General features: G+C 39.7%; 1 protein-coding gene across 1 annotated transcript; it reads right to left on the reverse strand.

Annotated features, from left to right (window-relative positions):
• Nucleotides 1-1,055: 1,055 nt before the first annotated feature.
• On the reverse strand, nt 1,056-16,186 carry SRI (sorcin). The gene is made up of 8 exons (XM_010370660.2): nt 16,036-16,186; nt 14,937-15,020; nt 13,119-13,188; nt 6,877-6,920; nt 5,948-6,095; nt 5,242-5,355; nt 4,439-4,497; nt 1,056-2,449 (listed from the first exon to the last, which is right to left on the reverse strand). The coding sequence occupies exons 1-8, from the start codon at nt 16,084-16,086 to the stop codon at nt 2,423-2,425; spliced, it is 597 nt and encodes a 198-aa protein (XP_010368962.1). The 5' UTR covers nt 16,087-16,186; the 3' UTR covers nt 1,056-2,422.
• Nucleotides 16,187-19,103: the final 2,917 nt, after the last annotated feature.

Genomic DNA, 19,103 nt, shown 5'->3' on the forward strand with positions numbered 1-19,103 from the left:
TGTAATGAAGACTGGCTGTAATTAAAGGAGATGAATACATCAAATTTGTCAAGGGGAAGGAATCTTTCTAACTGCAGGGACATGCTGAAGACTATGCTCCATGCTTTTGGAAAGAATGGGTGAAAGCAAAAGGGGAGGAGATAAAGAGATTCGTTTTGAGGTATCAATAATTAAAACAATTAACTGAATGATGTCTGATACGGTTTGGCTCTGTGTCCCCACCCAAATCTCATCTCGAACTGTAATTCCCATGTGTCAAGGGAGGGACCTGTAAGCCCCACATCAAGGGAGGGAAGTGATTGGATCATGGGGGCAGTTTCCCCCACTGTGTTCTTGTGATAGTGAGTTCTCATGAGATCTAATGGCTTTATAAGCGTCTGGCATTTCCCCTGCTTGCATTTCTCTCTCCTGCTGCCTTGTGAAGAAGGTGTCTGCTTCCCCTCCCATCATGACTGCAAGTTTCCTGAAGCCTCCCCAGCCATGTGGAACTGTGAGTCAAACCTCTTTCCTTCATAAATTACCCAGTCTTGGGTAGTGTCTTTATAGCAGTGTGAGAACAAACTAATATAATGTCAGAGGGATGGTTTTGTAATACTTTAGCATTTACCCCAAAGCCAATTCAGAACCACAATTGATGCAGCACACCCTGGGACTTGTTCAAATATGGCCCATAACCTTCAGCAAGGGCCTTCTTCCCTACTGCTTATCCTGAACCAGGAAATTACCATTTCCTTAAACTATGATTTCCTCAGAGGACCCTGGTGAGTTGAAACCAAACAGCAGGCGCTGGGACACTGAAGGTGAGCTCCCTGCCTCCTAATCCTCTGAGCCCCTTTTTTGGCCCTTTTCTAGACAGCCCAGGCTCAAGCAGAGCTTTGTGGCCTCATAGACAATATAGGGAGATGCAATCTATAGTCACCGTGTAATATATAGCAGGCTGCTTCACATTCTGATATGTAACCTGGGCTAACTAACTTGTCATAGTTACATGTTAGGTTTGAATAATATGTATTTTAACAATAGTTTAAAAATTAATAGTGAAATGAGGCTAAAGATGCTTAGAGAAAATGTTTTATTTTCATTGGTTGACAACTAATTGTTCAGTTGAATGGTAAGTCTCATGCTGCATCCTAAAATAAGACAGATACTCTGCTGGCAAGTAGAAAATAGCCTAATTTCATTTTTTAATCTGTTAAGCTCTCTTGATAAAAAAGGCAAACAGGCCACCTTTAAATTTAAGAAACAAACATTGTTAGTGCTTCTTGTATCAACACACTTTTCATATTCAGAACTACTCCCAAGAGATAACATATTATCTCCTTTTCAAAGATGGGGAAACTGAAACTTGGCATTATCTATAATGACCAAACCACATAGAAAGAGGCACAAGCCAGCATTAGCATTCAGATCTTACTTGAAAGTGTACAGCTTAAAATTTTTTAAAAAATTTCTTCCATTATAAATGTAGTACCTGCTTACTGGAGTATGTTTGGAAAAGCAGTAAGAAGGGAGAAGATGAACTCATGCTCCTGACTCCCAGTGGTAGCCAGATCAATGTTTTGGTACATACCTTCCAATACTCTGCTATGTGTATTTTTTAAAGTGTGAACACATGGTATATCAAAATGGATGTATCAGTATTTTAAAAACTAGAATCTGATTTTAAAAGGAAAGCATATAGAAAATCTGAAAAATGCTGAAATATATAAAGAAAATTAAAGTCATCTAGAATTCTATTAATCAAAAATAAACATTGTTAATATTTTCATATATTCCCTTAGTCTTTTTCTATCAATTTTCTTTTTATATAGTTAAGCTTATAATGTACAAGATTTTTAAGTATAGTTAACAAAAGTTTAAATAGATGACAAAAAGGGACTTGGTGACACATAGTATTTGCCACTCAAATTATTCAATAGGTTTTAAAGGGCCTGTGCTAAATTTCTACTAAGATGAATCCTGACAGGGATTACTGGATTACCTTTTTTGTTGTTCTTTTGCACCCAAGTGGGTCTATGTCATTTACCTAAGTTTTTATGTGTGGCGTATTCTTTCTAGGAGAGGAAAGGTAACAGTTGTAGTCTGATTAACAGTTTTTAGTGTCTCACAATGAAAAATAAATAATGCGACTTAAACATTTTGCATACTTAAATTTACACAGTTTTAGCAAGAAAATAAGGCATGACTGATAATGGCTCAGGAAAGTTCTAAATGGTGTAACAGACTAGATCTTATTAAAGTTCCAAAGAATTTATTATCAAAATTAAAAACAAAACTTCAATTTTACATAAAGTAATAAACTTTACAACAGCTGTTGAAAGTCGTGATGTAAGTTTACACATATTACCGAAGGCAAAGAGGACAAGCAAAGGAGGATATTCCATTTGGAATGTCGATTACATTCATGCAGCTTCCTCTTGATTTAAACGCTCATGACACATTGAATGAACTGAAAGAAAAATCAGCGTTACATGACAGACCTCAAAACACTTATACAGCACAGCCTATTTCTGGCAGCTTGCATTGGGTTTTCTAATTTGAACATGGGTAAAACAACCCCTACAACTTTCTAAGATATGAGTAAATGATAGATGGAAAAGTTTCCTTTTTTTAGAGAAGCAGTGTAATATAAAATCCATAGGGTTTCTCACATCAAAACTTCTTAGAGAAAGCAGATATAACTTCAATGGATAAATAATTTAAATAATTATTTAAATAATTATTTAAATTCCAAATAATATCTCAGACTCTAGAAATGGTCGTGGTCAAAGGCACTTACCACAAACACAAATAACTGGAGTTTATACTGTTGTATCACGTGGGGATTTCCGAACTGCACAGTATTACCCCATTACTCTAATGGAACACCTTAAACAGTTTATTCCCTTAAAATCTGCTTTATTAAAATAAATTGTAGCATGCAAGTGTATGTATGGACAGAAACAGAACAGCTAACCCTTCAGATACCTGAGATTAGAAATACTGGTATTTGCTCTGAAATGTTGGCTTCCCCACTAAACATAAAGCAATAGATTCTGCTCTATCAGTGTTCCCTACACTAGTAAGGTACTGTAAGCTGCTAACCCTTGCAGCTCTATCGCAAGGTCAAGGTGATTATCCCTATTTTAGAAAAAGGAAAATAAGGATCAGGATGTTTAGAAATTTTTTAAGTAGCCCCATCTGAAGTCAAGGCCCATGGTCTTTCTTTCCATTCTCCAGGCAGCCTCCTGATCTTTAGAAACAGCAAGGGGACTGTCAACTAAGAAGTTAACGCATGTTAAAGAGAACACACCCATAAGTAGGTAAAAAAAGCATATTCACACACACATACTAAGCTTTTAAAAGTGTACTTATAACTGCAGCAGCTGCTAAACCAAAAATATATGCATCTTATATTTTGTAATGGAGAATGGAATATTCAGTGATTACAGTCATTTCAGTTCAAGTTTTTTTTGTTTTTTTGTTTTTTTAAATCAATGGCTGAGCAAAAACTGAAGAAACAAGTAACCAATCTCGCTAGTTTTGTTATATACATCCAGCTAATGCCATCAAAGATGGCACTTGGTTATGTTCACACTGGTTACATGGCTTTACCCTAACCTCGTTTAGTGTGGCTAGTTTAGTAAATAACTTGTTTTAAATTGTGATTTGGCCGGGAGCAGTGGTTCATGCCTGTAATCCCTACACTTTGGGAGGCCTAGGCGGATGGATCACAAGGTCAGGAGATTGAGACCATCCTGGCTAACACAGTGAAACCCCGTCTCTACTAAAAATACAAAAAAACTTAACCGGGTGTAGTGGCACACACCTGTAGTCCCGCTACTCAGGGGGCTGAGGCAGGAGAATCGCTAGAACCCAGAAGGCGGAGGTTGCAGTGAGCCAAGATTGCACCACTGCACTCCACCCTGGGCAACAGAGCGAGACTCTATCTCAAAAAAAAAAATTGTGATTTAAGTTGGTGCCTGCCTTATGCCCTCAATGAAGAACATAGGTATGCAAATCTATTGAGCTGTTATCTATTCTCAATGACTGACATGATTTGTTTATAGAAGATAAAAGCAGATACTATATCTGCATAGTGTTTTTCAAGGGCATTTCTAGTAGAAATCTTACAACAGCTCAGAGAAAAAGGCATTACTGCTGTATCTTCTTTATTCATATAGTACCACAGCAATTAAGAAACCCGCTTAAGTGATCCAGCTAATAAATACAACAAGCTGGGTCTTGAACCCAGGTCTTTGAATGCAAATCAAACCATAGTCTAACTATATTTAAGACTAATACATGAAATTAATAAATTCTGGATGATAACTCTTTCTAACTTTTGAATCCCTTATGTCTCTGGCATCCTTAAGATGTTCTTAACAGCTAATTTCAAAGGGATACCCATCTGGTGTACATCTTTTTCATCTACTGTATCTCTTAATTTCTAACTTACATCATCATATGGGAAATTCACAACACCTTGCTGAGCAGTATCCCGTCTTCGAAAGCTGTCTGTAAAACAACACAGTAAAATTTATGGTTTTTCTTTAAATGGTTTTTCTAACATCATAAAAGTTAGTCATTTTAGCATTTAATTCACATTGCAATAACATTTAAATTGTGCAACCAATTAACATAAACAAAAGACCAAAGCAAAGAAGCCAACTATATGAATAGTAAAATATTTAATATGCAACAAAGTAACAGGCAGAAGTTGGCCGGCTTTTTCAATGTGGATCTGGAGAAAATACCTTACCCAAAGTCAGTAAAAGCTGTGCAACTTCCATGGCCATTACTTAATTGTGATAAAAGCACAGAATTTCTAGCTTCTTAATAACAAAGATACTGCTTAAGAAACAGAGTCCCTGATATAACAAATAGGCTGTGATCAGTTTCTCCACCATTTCAGCTCTGCCCTATGGAAAAGGATTTTACTTTAATTTCATTCTTTCCAGATATGTCACATTCTAGGGAAAAATTCATCATAATCTGATCAAAAATGCACAAGTTAGCTGATTATGTTTTAGAACATTTTAGTAAAATTTAATTGTTTATTTTAATGGCAGATTACTTACTAATCTAAAATAAATTCTGGAAAAAAAACCCCAAAAATTATTCTGCTAGATATGCTTAACAGTAATTTGAAATACTAAAGCAAGAAAAAAATTGGGGAAGAATAAAAGGAGAAGCACTAAGAGATGAAATGTAATAACTGTGTCTTGGCTTGTGGTGATGACATGACCTTATAGAACTCACCTGTAAGAGCCCTCAGTTTGACGCAGCAGGCGATGTAGTCATCGAAGGTGATCTTTCCATTGGTGCTGTATCGTTTTGCAATTGAATTCACAGCCTGGGGACTCAACCTAAATCCTAAAAGAAAAGTCACCCAGTAAAAAGGTTAAAGGATGGCAAAAGCCCATTAAAAAATAAAATAAAATAAAAATAAAATAAGCACTCGTCTCTACTAAAAATACAAAAAATAAGCACTATTTTATTTTTTAAGACTGTGAACTCATATTAATTATAAACACACACAATTTCTAAGAAAACAGAAACTGCCTTCAGGTAGTATTTATTTATTTATTTATTTATTTATTTATTTATTTATTTATGAGAGGGAGTCTCACTCTGTCGCCCAGGCTGGAGTGCAGTGGTGCGATCTCAGCTCACTGCAACCTCTGCCTCCTGTGTTCAAGTGATTCTCCTGTCTCAGCCTCCTGAGTAGCTGGGATTACAGGTGCATGTCGCCATGCCCAGCTAATTTTTTTGTATTTTAGTAGAGATGAGGTTTTACCATGTTGCCCAGGCTGGTCTTGAACTCCTGAGCTCAGGCAATCCACTCTCCTTGGCCTCCCAAAGTGCTGGGATTACAGGCATGAGCCACCGCACCCAGCCTAGTTTTAAAAATAAAAAACAACTTACTTCTACCAATGAATGGAGAGTTCTAGTAAGCCATACCCACCCATTGTTGTCAGGGCCTTCTGCAGTTCTTGTGGATCTACTGTTCCACTCCTGTCAGTGTCAAAACTGATAAAGTGTTGTCTCCAGCCATTCAGTACAGCCCAGAGTTCTTTAAATTCATTGAAACCCATTGTGCCAGACCTATCTCTCTGAACTGTAATCAAGGATCAGAGCTGTATTTTGCAATATTTTCTAAGGATTAAATGAAAGATCAAGGATAAGGGGAATTCAATATTCAATGACTAAAAAAGTTATTGTAGATTATTCTTGGTATGATGTAAGATTAATGATTTAAAAATAGAACAAAAAGGGGCTATGGAGAAAAAGCTCCAGTACCTATTTTTACTGTGGGGAAAAGATAACTTACATGACCTGATTATAAGGAAATAGCGTTGCCACTGTGAACCACTTATAAAAAGCGGTCTTGTTACTGGAACTAGGCTGTACTTTCTGGGTGCTTCAGGCTATGCTGTTTGCCCTTCTGTCCTACCATCATCTCTGGTACTACTATTCCCTTGTTTAGTGCTCCCAGACAAATGACATGGGATGGACTGGTGGATAAATAGTGGATAGTCAGCACTAGCTAAACTCAGTCCAACAACTGGGATATGAAAAAAATCCCATCACTTGCAGAGGAATCAATGTTAAAGCAATGTTAAAGAAAAAAAAAAGCTGTCCTGACACTCTGGACTCCATACTCGTTCTATAATACTTTGATGTTTCCTTGAATTCCTGAACAACATTCTGTTTACTAAATTTCTTTTCTTCCTTTATTCACACCAAATTATACCCTATAACAGAAACTAATTATTTCAGAAAGCTTTTTAGTGATCATTTATTACTTTGTGTTTACTAGGTATTAATTCTAAGGTGAATTCCTTTAGAATTTTAGAAAAAAATATTCTAGACAACAATCAAGGTAAAGGATACATCCAGCATTGAAACCATAAGCCGGCAAGTCTCCAGGTTAAAAGCTGTTAAATCAAGAAAAGTACATACATATTAACACGAATCCAAAAATTCACATTACACTGGATACATTCAAATTAATTAGACATGACTATCATACACTTTTATTTTTACATGCTACTCAATGTACATGTGACTAATCATGTGGAACTTCAAAGTAGCCTTTTCTCCATAAAGAGGATTTTCTGCTAGGAACCCAAATTTGATTTAAATAACTTTGATAGAATTCCTTTTAAAAAGTATTACATAGGCCAGGTATGGTGGCTCACACCTGTAATTCCAGCACTTTGGGGGGCCAAGACAGGCAGATCACCTGAGGTCAGGAGTTTGAGACCAGCCCGGCCAACATGGCAAAAACTCGTTTCTACTAAAAATACAAAAATTAGCCAGGCGTGGTGGCGCATGCCTGTAATCCCAGCTACTCAGGAGGTTGAGGCAGGAGAATTGCTTGCACCTGGGAGGAGGAGGTTACAGTGAGCTGAGATCGTGCCAATGCACTCCAGCCTGGGTGACAGGGCAAGACTCCGTCTCAAAAAGAAAAACAAAAAACAAAAAACAAAAACAGTATTACATAGTACTGTTCAAACTTTCTTGCTTTGAAAGTGTAATATAGAGAGTTCAAGTCACCATAATGAACCATAATGAACCATAATGTATTATATCCAACATGGTGGGTGGGAAGTTGGGGTTGCTTTGTTCTAACTCATAAATGACTATAAATTGCTGGTTTTGCTAATTTTGTGTCTGATTGTTTTTCTATTTTCCCTTCAATGTCAGGTACTAAGCAGTAACCTGCTACCTCAAATAGTGTATGACCTCTTAGCTTATATATGAAACCAGATAAATATGGGTGTTAGAATTATGTGTTAAATAAGAGTACTCTAGATAAGACCCCATGACCAATTCAGTGGTGGCCATTATTCAGAAGCCTTTTTAATTTACCTACAGTTTAGGAGTGTTCTGAGGGCATTATGGTACCTCACTTATGTAACCAAACCAGAGCATACGCAGTGGGTGTGGTTACTGGTAATCTAAGCATTAGGAAATTAAAAACAAATAACCTCTTACATTGTATTAATGGGAATCAATGACTGAAGAAATTGGGTACAAAGAAGCTATAAGGCTAAATGGCAGAAGTGACAAGGGTCACGTGGGAAAAAGCTGGTATAAATTCTGCAAGTTTGTTAACATACAGAACTAACATTTTTTACAGCTCTTTCTAGCTTCATAATTTTTCTCTAACCAAACTGAAATTAAAACACAACTGCGCTAATTACTGTAATGTGTCCCAACAGTGCAAACTAGAGGTTTTACACATTTAATAGATTCCTGTATTTGGCATATTCTTTATTGGAAATAAAAGACTAGTGACTATTTCTATTTAGGTCCTTCAATCTCCATCCGATCCACAGATAATATTCTCTTAGATGAGAGGAGGAGGAAGCACTTTTTACACTTTTGGGAAAGAGCTGGGAGATTCTTCATTCTGACTTTTAAGTTGTGTGGAGGTATGAAGTTCCTCCAATCTGGAGCTGTAGTTCTCTACCCTGGTGCTTATCAAAATCAAAGCTTTAAAAGATTCTGATACCTGGGCTGCACCACAGAACAATTAAATCAGGAACTCTGGGTGTGGGACCCAGGTATTTGTATTTTTAAAAAGCTTTTCAGATTATTCTAGTGAGCAGCCAAGGTTGAGACCATCATTCTACTCTAAGTGTGATTCCTGGACCAGCTGTATTAGCATCACCCAGGAGTCTGAAGAACTGCAGAATCTCAGCCCTTAACCTACACCAATAAAATCAGAAGCTGAATTTTAGCAAATGTGCAAGTGATATAATATTTATGTTAAAGCAGCTGGCTCCACCTGAACTAGCATCACATGGAAACCTGTTAGAGGTGAAATTCTCAGGGCTCACCAGACCTCTGAATGAGAAACTCTAGGGCAGGACCCAGCAATCTGGTTTTTGTAAGCTTTCCAGGTGATGCCAATGCTGCTCAGGTTTAAGAACTACTGCTGTGGATGGCCTGACAACCACAAGGCAGAGCCGACTGTGTTGGGCTCACGTGAAGGTACTGAAGGGGCTATGAGGCAGACAGCTTCTCTATCTCTGTTAATGAATTGCACCCTCATCCACTCAGCAGTCACCCAAGCCAGAAACTTGGGAGCCTCCTCAATTCCCTCTCCACCAATAATCAATCACCTTCTAAACAGCTGTAAAGTCCATTTCCAGCCCCACTGTCTCTTTAGTTAGCATTTCTTTCACCTGTATGACTAACAGCCCTGACTCTTGTTTTACTTCCATGTCCCCCAATTTATTTGTCTTTACCCTACAGTCAGGGGTGGTTATGTGCTCTCCTATGTAAAACCCAGTATCAGTGATCTACTGCTCTCAGGATAAAGTCCAAGCACCTTAACTGGCACATAAGGTAACACACTTATTTTGCCAGTCAAGCTCATCTCTTACTCTCATTCAACCCCGTACACTATCTTCATGGAGAATTTCTCAGTTTCTTGACTGAACCATGCTATTTCTGGGTCTTTTGCACATGCTGTTCTAACAGCCTAGGACACAACTTCCCCATCCCACTCATTTCATGGTCGGCCTCAATTCTGATGAACTTTCACTTCTGCTCAGCTTAGGTATCAATTCTGCAAGGAAAATTTTCCTGACTCCTGTCTGGATTATGTGCCCATCCTATGTGATTCCACAGCCTCTCTCCTTACTTATCCCAGTGCTTTTCCCAACACCCAGGCATTGATTGTGGCTACAGAGCCAACACCTAGCTCATAGGAAGTGTTCACTAAAAATGCACTGGTTGAATGAATGGATGGATAGCACCAAATTCTCACCCCCACGCAGGAAGCTGTTAGAGCCTTGCATTTTATATGTACAACCCTCTTAGATCGTCTAAGAAAGAATGTTTTTTGAATAAAATTTTCTGATCTTTACTAATGCTCAAAAATTAATGTATAATCTTAAATCAAAATGCCAATGAGGCTACAGGGCTATGATTTTTCTGACTTGGAAAATTTTCCATATTCATTAACTCAACAGCCACCTGTTAAGTCCTTATTATGTTCAGGGCTCAGGGTAACAGCAACTTTGGAGATACAATTGTGAAACTGCAGACTGCCCTAGCTGACAGTCTAAGGAAAAGATAAGTCACATACACATACAACCCTAATCATGGTAGAGTGCTGAAATATAATGGAGGCGCCAGAAAGTACTAGACGGGATTGAGAAGTGAGAGGCTCCTTCTTAGTAAGAGAATCAAGAAAGACTTCATAGAAGACATAGAATTTAAGCCAAGCCTTGAATGACAAGAATGATGGGGGCATTTGGTGACAGCTAAGGACCAGCATAAGCAAAAAGAGAAGTAGAAGGCCCAGGACAGGCAAAGTGTAAGTGAAGAGCTCAATATGACTTTCAAAGAGTACAAAAGGAGTGGGAGAAAATATGTTTGGTCAGGGGAGGCTGCATGACAGAGGATCCTGAATTCCTTCTAAGCTGTTAGTAAAGACTGAGGAGGAGAGGGACAGATCAAGATCAGGAATCTGGTCATCTTTTGTGAGAGGGATCTGAAAGGGCAGTGAGATGGCAGTGAACAAAAGTGAATCAACAAAAAAAATACCATTCCAGACAGTTCCAATGAACTAGAATGCTGATGTCCAATAAGTTTGGGTAAGGAAAACTCTTTCTCAATTTTGTTAATAGTATAGCTTTTATTAGTGTTAATTCTACTTTAAATAATTATTTAAAATTAAAATTATAAGTATTATATAGTTGTGATATATAAATGTAACGACATATAATTATAAATTATTAAATTATCAATTCAACATTTTAAAATAAATTATTTAAATCAAATGTTAATTTTAATAATTTCCAAAGAATCTCTGCTGTAATTTTACCTTTACTCTTTTTCTTCTCTTCTATTCATTGTACTAGAATGCCTCAAACATCTTTTCTTCTCACAGAAACATACAATATAATGGACCTAGAAGGAAAGCCCTACCTCCAGCTGTTTCTCTCAACCTTACCACAGATAAACAACTAAATTCAGGAAAAAAAGAGAAGCTGAATTACAATCTTACTGACTGGAACATAACTTCTCTCACCAACTCCACCTCTAGGTATGACTGCTTCCTTTTAAACTGGTTAAGAAGGGCCCATAGGCTCTGAGCTGGAGTATCCCACTGGCCCATCCAATTCGGATCTGTGCTTTTTGGTTTGGAAGCTGGGTTTAAAAGACTAATCTCCATATGATATCTGTATTACAAAACCCTGACACCTCATAGGCAGGATGGTTCTGTGGTTCAGTACAGCCACCAGAGAGGAGGCAAATGGATTCAATCACATAGTCCCCATGACTCAGGAAATGCACTGATCTAAGGCCATCACTAAATGTGGCTTTCTCAATGAAATTTTAAAAGGACTCCTCTCAGAATATATAACCCATTTTGTTAGTCAGATTCTAAAATCTACCACACCTCATCTACTGAAAGGGTGTAGAATAACAAGCCATGCTGTGATCTCACTGCACTTTGATAAACCCTGCTATTAGGCAGGCCTACCTTGTTTACCAGCTCAACTGCGTAACAATTAACAATTTAAATGTACTACCTACACAGTAAAGAAGAACATCCCTTAATCCAAAAAGTGCTTATTTTGTTTAGGACTAGATTAAATAACAGGAACTTGAAAGGTTCTTTGTTTGTATTAATTCCTCCAAACTAAAGTCACATAAAACAAAGGATGATGAAAACAAACACAAAGAGTTCAAACACAGACATCTAATACGTGGCATGTCAAATAGTTTTTTTAAAAAGGCCACTATAAATTCACAGGTGTGAATTCTAGTTTGAACATTTTAATCCACAGCTAACCATGAAACTGGGTCTTCAATTTGATGTTCTGTCTCAATTAACAACTGGCAAAGAAGTTGGCAGGTAATGTATTTGAAGCAAGACATTATTCTCTACCCTGGAAATCTATCATGTTCACAAGATCTAATTTCAAGAGGAACCACTTCATGTGTGTTGGATGATGAGAAGCCCCCAATTGGGATGCAGCAATTTTTTGGATTTTTTGAGACAGGTTGTCACCCAGGCTGGAGTGCAGTGGCACAATCTTGGCTCACTGCAACCTCCGCCTCCTGGGCTCGCGTAATCCTCCCACCTCAGCCTCCTGAGTAGCTGGGACCACAGGTGCATGCCACCATGCCTGGCTAATTTTTAAATTTTTTGCAGAGACAAGGTCTCACTATGTTGCCCAGGCTAGTCTTGAACTCCTGGGCTCAAGCAATCCTCCCACCTTGGCCTCCTAAAGTGCTGGGATTACAGGTGTGAGCCACTGTGCCCTGCCAGGGATGGAACATCTTTGCAATATTTCACTACTCTCAGCTCATGGCAGAGTGCTCAAAAGGCAGTGGTAGGGTTAGGGCTGAATTATGGAGCAGAAGGTCCAATAAGTAGAAAGGGTACTTCCCACTTAGCCTGAACACATTCTATGAAGTGGAAGAGGAAAGACCTGAGGGATGTCATGGCAACCACTTACGTTAGCAGGAGCATGCTCAAAGCTCAGACCAGGAGTGCAGGATAGGCCACTCAGGGACCAGGGGTGCAGGAGCAGCCACTCAAAGCCCTAAGTGCCACCAGGTGAGGACAGAGTAGGCTTTTGGCAAATAACAGTAAATGTTAGTTCCTAATGTCAGTTAATGACACCTGACCTGGCACATTCCATTTCAGCACTCTACCTTGTCCTCTGTGAAGGAGGCCACCCAAACTGTCTCACTGGTTCTAGGTACACAAAACCCAAATCTGATCCACTAAATTGGCAGGTAGGATGGAATAATTTATTATTACTATTATTTTAGAGACAAGGTCTTGCTCTGTTGCTCAGGCTGGAGTGCAGTGGTACAATCACAGATTACTGCAGCCAAAAACTCTTGGCCTCAAGTGATCCTCCCGCCTGGGCCTCTGAAGTACTGGGATTACAGGTATGAGCCACTGTGCCCAACCTGGAGTGATTTAACAACTGTTTTCAAATCAACATTTTGAAATAGTACTCTATTTTAGCGTTCAGAATTCTAAACTTTGCTAGATCAGACAAGCCCAGTTTTCTTGAAGGCTGTAATCACAAGTAACAGCTAAAATAGGAAACACGAGTATGTTTAGACAAACTTTGGGACTGTCAACTTACGTTTGTATCCTCCAGCAATGCCAGACTGTGTCAGACATCTCTGCAATTCATCAGCATCTATCTGACCATCCTTTTGAAAAACAAATTAGAGGGATCATAATAGTGATTTGTACTTTCAAGTTATTTGTTTACCTTCAGCATTCAATGAAGCAATAACAACCAAGAAAATCAGTATCATCATGCATGACTTTTTATTAAAAGGAATGCCTTCCAAAAATGGGCATTCTTTTCCTTAACCCACTGCCAAAAGAAATTTAATGATGAAAGAAAGAGTCTGTCTTGGCAACTACTCTTCTGTCAATCTGAGCTAGGAAACTGCTACAGCTAAACATTTTAAAATAATTTATATAAGTTGCTTAAAATCATAATTCCTTGTTTTTCTTTTTTTTTGTTTTTTGTTTTTTTTTTGTTTTTGTTTGAGGCAGGTGGACAAAGCAAGGTACACACCAGACATAAGTAAAGAGAAGGCTTGGTTCAAACAGAAAGAGGCCTCCTTGGTCACTTTTTCTTATGACATAATGAATGTTTTTTTTCAGAGCACAAATACATCTGGAAGATACACATTAGGTTCCCAGTGCCCATTCACTGGCTGAACTGGGAAAGAACTAGATATATGGGATTTTTAGGGACTTTAAAATAAAATACCTAAATCCTCAAGTCACTGGGTATTATAAGTTATAAATGAGGAGCAAGATCAACAATTTGAAAGACAATGGGTATGCTGAATACAGGCCAGGGCTGCTGAAAGCTAAGCAGGTGGGGTCACTTACATGCTGGAGGCACTGGCAATCTAAGAATGCTGGTCTTGAGGTTTGCCATGTCTTGTGGTTTCAAAGATACGGATCATTAACAGATTAAGTAGATACTTAAGGGGAAGGTCTTCCAATTTTAGACTATTTTTCCATTCAATTTCTTAAGCTGTATTTCTTAGAATACTACCTTAAAAAGTGGTCTTCGGTTTTTTTATCCCATAATATTCTACAGTTTTCACATTAAGATTTTGCTATTTCTAACTTTTGGTCAAAACAAGACTAGGTTGAATTCATAAGAACAAACATCCCCTCTGGACATGTCTGGGTTATACCGACAGTATATTTACTGTACACAGTGACCTCATGAGCTAGGGAAGTGTCCTCTCACAATGTAAGATAGCACCTGTCAATGTAAGACAGCTCCTGCCATACGACGCAGAATGCAGACAAGTGAAAGGTCTTGGGGAGCTGACCTTAATTGCTTCTCTGGGTCAACAGGCCACAGCACCTAATAAGGACACGGAGGGGGAGGGGCTAACCTAGAACAGCATCTGCGTCAAAGAGAAACTACATTGTTCACAAGATTAATTTCCTGATACTCATAAAGGGACAGTAACTTGCTTATTTAGAACCTGGTGGGTTTTTACCATATTTCCTAAATGGGTGAATGATTAGCAATCAAGTTCAACCCAAAGGAAGTGCCCATTAGAATCGGGCTATGTAATTACTAATATACGTCTTTAAGTTGTACAAACAAGGGTTTATATTTACTAGATCTTGAATTTCTTCGCTGGAAACCACCCTGGACCCTTTAATTCAACCACAAGTTTGGTTTCGAACTGAACTCACATAAATACGAGTAACACTTTGTCCTAATTTATTCTGAACATTCAGAAATAAACAACTAAAATAAGAAACAAAGAACTTTCTTTTTTTCTTTTTTTTTTCTTTTGCAGAAGCAAAGGGACTCAATACCAGAGGAAGTTCGCTTTTCTGTGTCACTATATCAAAAGTTACCACAAATGTGGACAATAACGGCTCTTTAATATTAAAGGGAAAAGCTAACCTGTCCAGCTACAGCAGCAAAGTAACCATACAGCGGATCCTGAGTTTGTCCGGGAAACGCAGGTCCTCCGGGAGCCCCTCCATACTGTGAAACAGGAAACACAAACACGTCATTCTGCCGAATCAAGTTTTCTTCTTTCACCACTGAGGGCTTTCGTGCAAGGCAAGACAACTGCCCGCCTGCCCGCCCTTCACAAGGCTCACCTCCCCACCACCGGACACACACTGCCAACACTCCACCCCTCTCTTCCATTCACACCCCCGTAATTTAAAAACTGGCGACTTGGACCATAAAGAGTTGCTGTGGAAGTGATGTCTGCATATATAAAGCAACTTTTAAAATCCCTATTAACTTGAAGGTTACTGAGGTGAGTGCAAACTAGGCAAGCCAATGAAAGGGCTTGGACTTCTCCTTTTGTTGTTACAGCATTTATGGTATTTTAAAAGCGTTTTATGAACGATGGAAGGCTGGAGTTGGTAACATTCTGAGACGGGTGTAGCCTAGGGAAGAGTAAGGTGTCTGACCGGGCTGTATCTCGTGGGTGGCGAGGGAACACTGCCTGTCTCGGAAACAGTTCCCAAGACAACGCGCATCCCAGACGCCCGGCAAGGCTGCCTTCCTACAGGTCTTTTACTTCAGTAGGTTTTCCCTTTTTTTCCGTCCCCCTTCTCACTTTTTCTTTTTTTTTTTTTTTGAGGGAGGAAGGTATATCGCAGTATCATTCTAGAATAAAATGACTGTTGTTGCTTTGGGAGGCAACCGAGGGGGCGGGGGTGGGGTGAAGTGGGGGTTAGTCAACACCCAATTAACACGATTTCACGCCGCGTATCCAAGAAGCCGCAGGGTGGGCTTCTAGGGTCCCAATCCACCTTCACCTTGGGCCTGTAGAGCCATCCAGGAGAAGGGACGGGGGAAACCAGGGGAGAGGCCGAACCGCAGGGGCCTAGGGCGAGGCCGCGAGCGCAGGGAGAAGCCGAGGGCGGAAGGAGCCCAGGCAGCTGCCCAGCAGCGCCTCACCCCGCTGGCTGCAGCATCTCCAAGGTGGCCTCTTAGCGCCCCGGAGCCGCCTGGGCAGCGATCCCGCGCAGTCAGCACTTACCCCGCCTGGGTAGTACCCGCCGCCGGCGCCAGGATGCCCTGGGTACGCCATGGTGCAGGCTGCGCCGCCGCCTCCTTGGCTCTGTGCGCCAGGCCTCCCAGCCGCCTGTCCCGCCCCGCCCTGCCGCGAGGGGGCCGCCCCAGAGCACACCACACGAGCGTGGGGGACGCACTCCGCAGCTGTCTTCAATTCCCGCCTGTGCGCGCGGCCGTGGCTCCCCTGCCTGCGCGCTTCTTCCTATCTTTGCCATTACGGTGCTAACGCAGTGCATGACCGAAGGTCCAGTGGTGGCCTACGACCTGCGAGAAAATTCACACCGGGGATTTTCCTCCCTCCGAAACTAATGGCACATTCCAACATCAATACACCACCCCAGGATTTTTTTTTTTTTTTTTTCCGTCGGACTTGGCTGTTATCTGGCACATTTCTTATTTTAAACAACTTTATTGGACAGGACGGAGCTACTATAAGCGGAGCGCACCGTCGCGAGGCAGGGGCTGAATTCCTTAGGGCAAGCCTTAGGTGCTAGTGGGTGAAGGAGCCGTTGAACGATGGAAATACGAAAGCTCCCTTGGAAAACAAGAATTAACTTGACGAACGGTTTGCAAGGGAGAGTCTGGCTTGCGGTTGGTTGCAAAGTTCATCCAACGACAACGGCGTATTTCCTTCCTAGGGGACAATTCCTTGCCTGTTTAAGCTGGGTGTGGCTCGTGTCCTGAGTAGGACAGGGGGCATTTTCCGGGCAGGACAGCCTCACCCAGATCGTTCTTAGCAAAATGAATTGTTTGAATTATCTGGATGATTCAGACAAAACAATCCATTTCCCTAAAATTATTCAGCTACTTTTTATATAAGAAAAGTTTAGAACAAAGTGTGTGTTTTTCAGTATTCAGGAAGATAAGAGATAGGAACTTCAGTGTAGGTTATTCTTCTTTACTTCACATATTTTTCTATCTCCTAGTTGAATAGTCCGAAGCGATTCAGGCGTGAGCTTTTTCTTTTGTTTTGTTTTGTTTTGTTTTGTTTTGTGTAATTTCAATGACACAGAAAAATGTCTGCTTGCCCTTCACTGTTAAGGACTAGACTTAATGATTTCCTGAATTTTAACATATTGAGAAACACATTAATAAGCAAGATTCACAGTATTTGTTGTGGAGGTTGCACAGAAACATTTAAAGGGTCATCAACATTTCACAAATATTGGAGCACCCGCCAGTGTGCTTTTTCGCTGTGGTGGACGGGCTTCCTCCATTCTAAATTCGTGGGCTATTGTCCTCATTCAGTTCATTGTTTTTCTCTTGTGTGTAACTTCCCTCGCAAGCCCTATTGAAAACGAAAGTCCGAATCGTGAGAAAAATTCTAATAGTCCCTGTTGTGGCATAGCAAAGACACTGCATGTTGCCTGTTTTGTGTTTGATTCTGATTACTGTTCTCAATCATTAGAGTAGCAATCATCAAGGTAGATGAGACATCTAATGATGTGTGGTCTCTACCCTAGTCTCTCTTTGGAAGCCTGTTTCTTCAGAAAGAGGTAACCGACTATAAGGAATAGATGTCAGGGCTGAACTCAATGTTGAGTATAAGCTCAAGACTCAAGTTTGAAAGAAGTATAAAGCATATAAAATATTTTTAAGTACTGCAGAAGTAGCTTCGTGGATAAACGGCTATACGAATTGTCATATCAGTTGTGCTTAGACATCTTCCTACTGCTTTACTGCTAAGGAACTGCATTTTAATGGAGTGTTGCAAATTCAATTTTTACAATTATTGCTAACAAATTGGTCAGCTGCTAATAGTTTAGTTTGGAGGAAAATATTGTGGCAACTTATAATAACATCAGACATATATATAATAGTAAAAATATGCCAGATCCTCATCGCATTTTACTTATTTGCTCAATCTTAATAAAAACCCGTGAGATAGGTACTATTATCTTTCTCATTATACAGTTGAGGAAGGGGAAGGAACAAAACAGAGCTGAGCTGTGCTGCCAAGCCATCTGACTCCAGAGTCTGTGCTCTACACCCAGGGGCAAGTAAAGGGCCAGGTAATAAATATTTTAGGCCTATGGGCCATACAGTCTCTGTATGAGAGAGTCTACATACATAGTGGTATGTAGACTATGTAGTCATAGTGGTATGGCCACATCCCACTCAACTCTGCTGTGTCGGCCACAAGTATCTATAGACAATAGATAAATGAATGGCTGTTGCTGGGTTCCAATGCAACTTTATTTATAGACACTGAAATTTGAATTTCATATGACATGAAATATTATTCTTCATTTTATTTTTTCCAACCATTTAAAAATGTAAATATTATTCTGAGCTCCTTGGTGTACAGAAATAGGAGGTGGATCAGATTTGGCCTTTGGGCAGTAGTTTATCAACCACTGCTGGAAGCCCCTTCAAAATGTGGGCTTATGACTCTCGGAGTTTAGTACTTTAGCAAATGATTTGCTGACTATAAGATAAAGCCTATGGGTAGAATACAGTTATTTGTCTGAACGATTTACTAAGTTCTAAAAAAAAAAAAAAAAAAAAAAAGACTATGGGAAGGTTGTGACAGCAGCATGGGTTAGGGAGAGAACTATGTGAGGTTTATAGATAGGATGTGGGTCATGGTTATTTTGGTAAGTCATTGGAATTACAGAAACCTTTCTGATCATATACTCCAATCCTGCTGTTTTACAGAAGAAAAGACCAAGGCTGAGGGATGGCAAATATCTGGCCCCAACTCTTGAAGGGCAGACCTAGCCAGATGTAACTATTTCACCCTTCCCAGTTAAAGCTAAATATGCTTTCAGAGAGAATCCCATTCTTTTGTGGTACACCTTCCCCAATTGTGTTTTCAAGACAAAAGGCAGTGTGGACACTTCCTTATTCCTGGGGAAAAGTTAATGTAAAGCTCTACATATAGTATCCAAGCTGGACTTCTTCACTCAGATAAGTGGTGAAAGAAATAGTATAACTAAGTAACTGTAGTTATTTCACCATATCCTGCAGTTGAATTAACCATAGGTCTTCACTTGTCAGGAATAAATGAGCAATGACATTTGCCAATTTAAA

The sequence above is a fragment of the Rhinopithecus roxellana genome, chromosome 6 (genome assembly GCF_007565055.1).
Source record: "Rhinopithecus roxellana isolate Shanxi Qingling chromosome 6, ASM756505v1, whole genome shotgun sequence".
Classification (NCBI taxonomy): Eukaryota; Metazoa; Chordata; class Mammalia; order Primates; family Cercopithecidae; genus Rhinopithecus; species Rhinopithecus roxellana.